The sequence below is a fragment of the Enhydra lutris genome, unplaced genomic scaffold (genome assembly GCF_002288905.1).
Source record: "Enhydra lutris kenyoni isolate GAN:26980312 unplaced genomic scaffold, ASM228890v2 scaffoldscaffold12, whole genome shotgun sequence".
Lineage (NCBI taxonomy): Eukaryota > Metazoa > Chordata > Mammalia > Carnivora > Mustelidae > Enhydra > Enhydra lutris.
In genome coordinates, this window is record NW_019154096.1 from 6,029,650 (window position 1) to 6,035,649 (window position 6,000).

Sequence of the window (6,000 nt, forward strand, 5' to 3'; positions counted from 1 at the left end):
TGCAATATTTTTTAAAGTTGGAATTTAGATTTAAGAAGGTATAATTGAAATCTTTAATAGTTTGTATATTTAAGGTCACATGCTTCAGAATTAAAATGAGTACATTGTATGGTATTCAGGGAAGAATCTCGCTTCCTTTCCTGTATTTCTTCTGTATCCTTTCAGATGGCATTGTGTCCATACCAGCAACTTAGAATATGCTATTATTCCTCTTCCCTATTCTACGTAAATCATATTAATAAACTGCGTATGCTGTTCTTTGCATTGCTTTTTTTATGCATCTTTGAGATCTCTCCATATTAGCATATTGTATCTTTGTTCTTTCTCTCTCTTTGGGATTTGGTTTTTGGTTTTTGGTTTTGTGTGTTTGTGTGTGGTTTTTTGTTTTGGTTTTTTTTTTTTTTTGCATTGCATAGGATTCCACTATATGGATATACCATAATTTATTTAGTCAGTGCCATATTGAAGAACATTCAGGTTGACTTTGGTCTTTTACTCTTTATAAAATGCCTTATACGCGTGTCTCTTCACACTTGTGCAGGATTATTAGTGGGGTGGATTTTCCAGAAGAGGAATTGATAGATCAGAGGATATAATTTATAATTTTGGTAGCTATTACCAAATGGTCTGTGCTAATTTACTCTCATACCAGCAATAGTACAGTATCTCTTCCCCTGTAACCTTGCCAACAGAATGCTATGGAACTTTGTGCCAACATGATAGGTAGAAAGTGGTGTATCTCATTGTACTTTTAGGGATGAAATGAGTATGTTTAGGAGCCACTTGAATTCTTACCTGTGAAATACTTGTTCATATGCTTTGCCTATTTTTTTATTGCAGTGTTCTTTTTCTTATTAATCTATAGGAACTCTAATACATTAGGGAGATTTTTCTTTGTTTCAAAATTTCAAAATATTTTTTTGAAATTTGAAAATATTTTTTCCTGGGTTATCTTTTTTAATTTACTGGGAATTTTCCCCCTTTATAGATTCTGAGTTTTGAATAACATCATATTCCTCACTGTCCTAAACATCATATCTAAACTCATTATTTGAGGGGCACCTGGCTGGCTCAGGTGCCGGAGCACACGACTCTTGATCTTGGGATCGGGAGTTCAGGCTACACGTTGGGCATAGGGCTTACTTAAGAAATAATAATAATAATAATTAAATAAACTCACTATTTGAACCTGCTGTAGCCAAACTAAATAAGTCAAAAAGATTCCCATAGTGAGGAATTCTTATATTTCTGTGGTTTGCCTCCATCCTTGGGTCACTTACTCTGCTCCAGCTCTCCCCTACTTCCCTACCTCCCAGGTTTATTTTAGTTGTATATTTAAAAGGAAGAATTCTTAACTTTTTTGACTTGACATTATTACACTTGCAAAAAATTGACAGTAATTCCTTATTATCACTGAATACCTTGTCCATATTTTCTGTTCTCTGCTAGATGGCTTGTTGGGTTTTTTTTTTTTTACTGTGTAGGTGTTTGACTCAAGATCCATATAAAGTTCATAATTTGTGATTATTTGATAGTTTTTCAGTCTCTTAATCTGTAGCCTATAGATTATTCCTTCATCTCTCTCTCCCTTTTCTCCACCTTCTTTCAGTTTATTTGTTGAAACAGGTTGGGTTTGTCCACATTTTCCATGGTCTGGGTTTTGCCCTTGTCGCCCAAGCCAAAGTTCCTGGCTATTTTTGCTGATTTTTCTGTATGAATTTTAGAATTTATTTGTCTTACTCAAGAAAAAACAAACACTAGTATTTTTAATGGATCATAATTCAAGAGAATTAAGATCTTTTTGATGTTGAATCTTTGTCCAAAAGCAGGTATGTCTTTGTGGTTCTTCCAGTCTTCTCCCATCTCTTTCAGTAGCATCCCGCTCATTTTTTTCTTTAAAACCAATCATAGATGGGGCGCCTGGGTGGCTCAGTGGGTTGGAGCCTCTGCCTTCAGCTCAAGTCATGATCTCAGGGTCCTGGGATCGAGCCCTGCGTCGGGCTTTCTGCTTGGCAGGGAGCCTGCTTCCTCCTCTCTCTCTCTGCCTGCCTCTCCACCTACTTGTGATCTCTGTCAAGTAAATAAATAAAAAATCTTAAAAAAAATAAAACCAATCATAGAAAACATATATGCTATTTGCAGAAGTTTGAAGAACCTAGCAAATGAAAGAGATTACTATTGTGGGGATGATAGAGTCATTTAATAAAAGAGATAAAGGCTGTGTAGTCTTTTCTTAAAAACTACTTGTACATGAAATATTGTGTACAGTTTTGGGGAATTCCTAATACTTTCCATGTGTTTTGGGTAAAGAACTCCTGTATGAGCAAGAAACTGAAGTATTACATTTGCCTTTTAGCTGAATATTCGGTAACCACTTTGAAAAAGACATTGTGGGGGCGCCTGGGTGGCTCAGTGGGTTAAGCCTCTGCCTTCCGCTCAGGTCATGATCTCAGGGTCCTGGGATCGAGCCCCGCGTTGGGCTCTCTGCTCAGCGGGGAGCCTGCTTCCCTTCCTCTCTCTCTCTCTGCCTGCCTCTCTGCCTACTTGTGATCTCTCTCTGTCAAATAAATAAATAAAATCTAAAAAAAGAAAAAAGAAAAAGACATTGTATAGTTGTAGTGGTATTTAGATAAAAGACAATTGGTGAACCTTTAACAAAGACAGGCATCATTGAGCAGTTCAGGGAAGGAAACAAAAGAGATAATATAATTTGGTGAGTTCTTTTGATTAAGGATGGCTGTGCTACGGCTTGAAATTTATCACGTATTAGAAGGTAGTTGCTGACAATTTTGGAGACTTCAAGTTAATACAGCTATTTAATTCAAAAAAGTGTAACGAAGGATGGTATTGCCAGAAGTTAACTTGTGTGGTTTAATACAGATAGAGATGATGTGGATGACTTACATAGGATGATGAATATAAATGATGCAATTTAAGCTCTGTCTCATGAGATAGCCATACTTTACACAGGCTGTAACGTTTTCACATTTAACTTAAACTCCTCATTATTTCTAAACTTTGATTACATATTCTGGTTTTTTTAGCAGTAGCATCTTTGGAAATTCGGTTAGAATTGCATTTGCCATGGGTGTAAGGAATTTTTAGCATTCTTTTTCTAAAAGCACAAAGAACTAGTCTCCAGTTTTATGATTCATAATAATTCTGAATGCTTTCTGGATAACTGTCGACATGGGAACATTTTATTTCCCACTAGCTGGTATTTGTATGCTGAAGGCATATCATTACTTCACTAGAATCTGAAAGAAATTATTGTAGTTTTGTTAAAAGATGCCTCAAATGATACTGTTTCTAGTCTTTCACATCTCTTTACTGATAGTCCCTTAGCACAACTCACTCATGTAAAACAGGGTAGCGATTTTTGCTTTAAGTTTCAAGTTTCAAGTATAAAAAGAATTAGGACTAATAAAATGGATACCTTGTCTCTGTAGTGAGATCATCAGGGTGTCCCTTTCACAAACGAATCTGAGTTTAGATCTTTTCCATAACGCAGCAGGAGTAGTTCACGGGCATGAGCTTTGGAGACAGACCCAAGGGCCCCACATTCTTACTTGACCACTCCTTGCTGGGTGACCTTGAGCAGATAACTGTTGAGCATCCCTACGCCTTACTTAGTTATTTCTCACTGGGAAAGCGGAGGTAATGCCAGCAGTCTCATAGATTGGTTTCGAGAATTTAAATGTGTGTGAAGCGCTGAGAGTGCCATGCGTGTGCACCCTCCACGGTACATGTGGCAACTGTGCATAGCAGGTGCTGTGCTCTCGGCTATCGTAGGAGTCCTTCAATGTATGCCAGTGTGGCTCCCGGGACACAAAACCTTGTTTAACTTGGGAGCTGCCTTCCTAGTTTCCTAATGAAAACAGTTCCTGTGACTTCGTGGTTTGTCTGATAGCTATTATCTTGTAAAAAGGGTTGCTTTTAGAGTATTTGCCATGTGCTTAGCATAGTGGTGAGATGTACTTTGTTTTACTTAATCCTCCGTCCATCTAAGGAGCACATAGTACTGCCATTTTACAGTTGGGGAAACTGAAACCCAGAGAAGTGATAGAATAAATTGCCCAGGCCCACACAGCAAAGGAGTGATGGAGCATTTCTCTTAACCATTGTGGTGCATTGCTTCTGTTCTTCTTGCTCCTGCAGTGACTGGGATCTTCTCTTTTCCAGCTTTTCTCATACCTGGTTTGTTCATCTTTGTGACTTGATCGCTGTGTCATGTGCAAGGCTTGTGAATGGTTAGAACACAGTGCGGCCCAACAAGGGAGTGGCCAAAAGATGGAGTGGAGGTGTTGATTGTTTAAGGGAGGAAGTCTAATTTTTAACATCTCAGAGTATGATTTGGAAGGTGTTTTTAAGTAGTTATTTAAGATATATTTCAAGTGTATACACTTAATAAGCTTACATCTACCACCCAGATTTAAAAGGTACTCCACGTGCTTTGCTTTCCGTCTCCTGTGGTCTCTGTCATTGGTAGCCTATTGTCCTGAAGTCGTCAGTGTCCATCAGTCCCTTGAGTGTGCATGGACAGATGTGTAGTGCATGTACTCCTTCACAAAGATTACAAGCAGTAGAGTAGTTTGTGTGTGATTGCTGATGTACACATTTGAGAAGTCTTCTCAGAGGAAGAGAATAAACCGTCTCGCAACAGCGTTGGCGTGTCTGTCTTCCTGGGCCCTGTATGCTATGTCTGGTAACGCTTTATTTTGCTGTTCCAGTCACAGTGACAGTTAACGAAAATTAGATTTCAAAATTCCAGCTTTTATGGTTAAAGAAAAAACTAGAAACTGAAAGTTATTCCGTGCTATTCCAGTATGCATTCTTTAAGAAGTGTGTTTGGGGGGCGCCTGGGTGGCTCAATGGGTTAAAGCCTATGCCTTCGGCTCGGGTCATGATTCCAGGGTCCTGGGATCGAGCCCCGCATCGGGCTCTCTGCTTAGGGGGAGCCTGCTTCCTCTTCTCTCTCTACCTGCCACTCTGCCTACTTGTGATCTCTGTCAAATAAATAAAATCTTTAAAAAAAAAAAAAAGCGTGTTTGGCTCGATGCTCTGCAGCACTTTTTATGTTCCTTTCTCCCTGTGGAAGGTGGACAGGCACGTGGACCTGCTGGAAGTTGCCCAGGAAACGGATGGCTTTTCGGGCAGCGACCTGAAAGAGATGTGCAGGGACGCAGCCCTCCTCTGCGTCAGGGAGTATGTGAATTCTACGTCCGAAGAAAGGTACAATCCCTCAGATGTGTCAGACCCTTGTAGAGCTTTAAGGTTGGTTCATTTTTCTTTACAATACCAACCCTGCTATGGAACCAAAGTAAGCTTGAATGAACGCTCGCCCCAACTTTATGAATTGCCTCTTTTTCTAAAAGGAAGTTCTGAAAGTGAATTAGGGACACGGGTCATGGGGAGGCTTTGGAATAAAGAGAAAGAAAAGCCGAATTTCTGCTGCACATGCACGGACTTGGGCGCAGAAGGCCGACAGGAGCTTAGGCTCGCAGCCTGTGCTAGGAGAGCAGGGCTTTCCAGCACTCCTGGCTTTCTTTCCCCCTAACTTCCTGATCCCACTGTCTGTGGTCTTGCAGGAGTTTCACACGTAAATGGGGGTGAGGGCCCTGGCTGGGGGTTAGATTTCAGCTTGTTGACAGTGACGTGTTTACCAAACAGACTGTTGTCACTGCAGACAACTTCAAAGCAGGAGTTTGAGAAACCATTTCATACTCAGAGACACTAAAGAACGGGAACAAGCCACCCCTGATGAACCCCAGCCCGCAAGGACCTTTCCCAAAAGGTCCCTTGCCCAGGCCAGCGTAGCTCTGCGACTCGTCCCATCCTGACCTTCCGACAAGGAGATACTGTAACTCTTAGCAGACCCGTGTACTTCCGGGGCCTGTGGTGAATGAGTTCTCCACCTCTTGCCCTTTGGTTTCTCAGGCCCCCCCCCCCCCCCCCCCCCCCCCCTGCCCCCACCCTCCCCCTGCCACCCCCCCCCTGCCA

General features: G+C 41.0%; 1 protein-coding gene across 4 annotated transcripts in view; it reads left to right on the forward strand.

Annotated features, from left to right (window-relative positions):
* LOC111144911 (ATPase family, AAA domain containing 1) overlaps window positions 1–6,000 on the forward strand; it is a 45,721-nt gene that overhangs the window by 37,273 nt on the left and 2,448 nt on the right. For 2 of the 4 annotated variants that reach the window (XM_022499511.1, XM_022499513.1), the window contains one exon: window positions 5,096–5,232. In XM_022499511.1, the coding sequence (XP_022355219.1) occupies window positions 5,096–5,232 (137 nt within the window). The remainder of the gene's footprint in view (window positions 1–5,095; window positions 5,233–6,000) is intronic. The other 2 variants (XM_022499514.1, XM_022499515.1) reach the window with 1 other exon arrangement.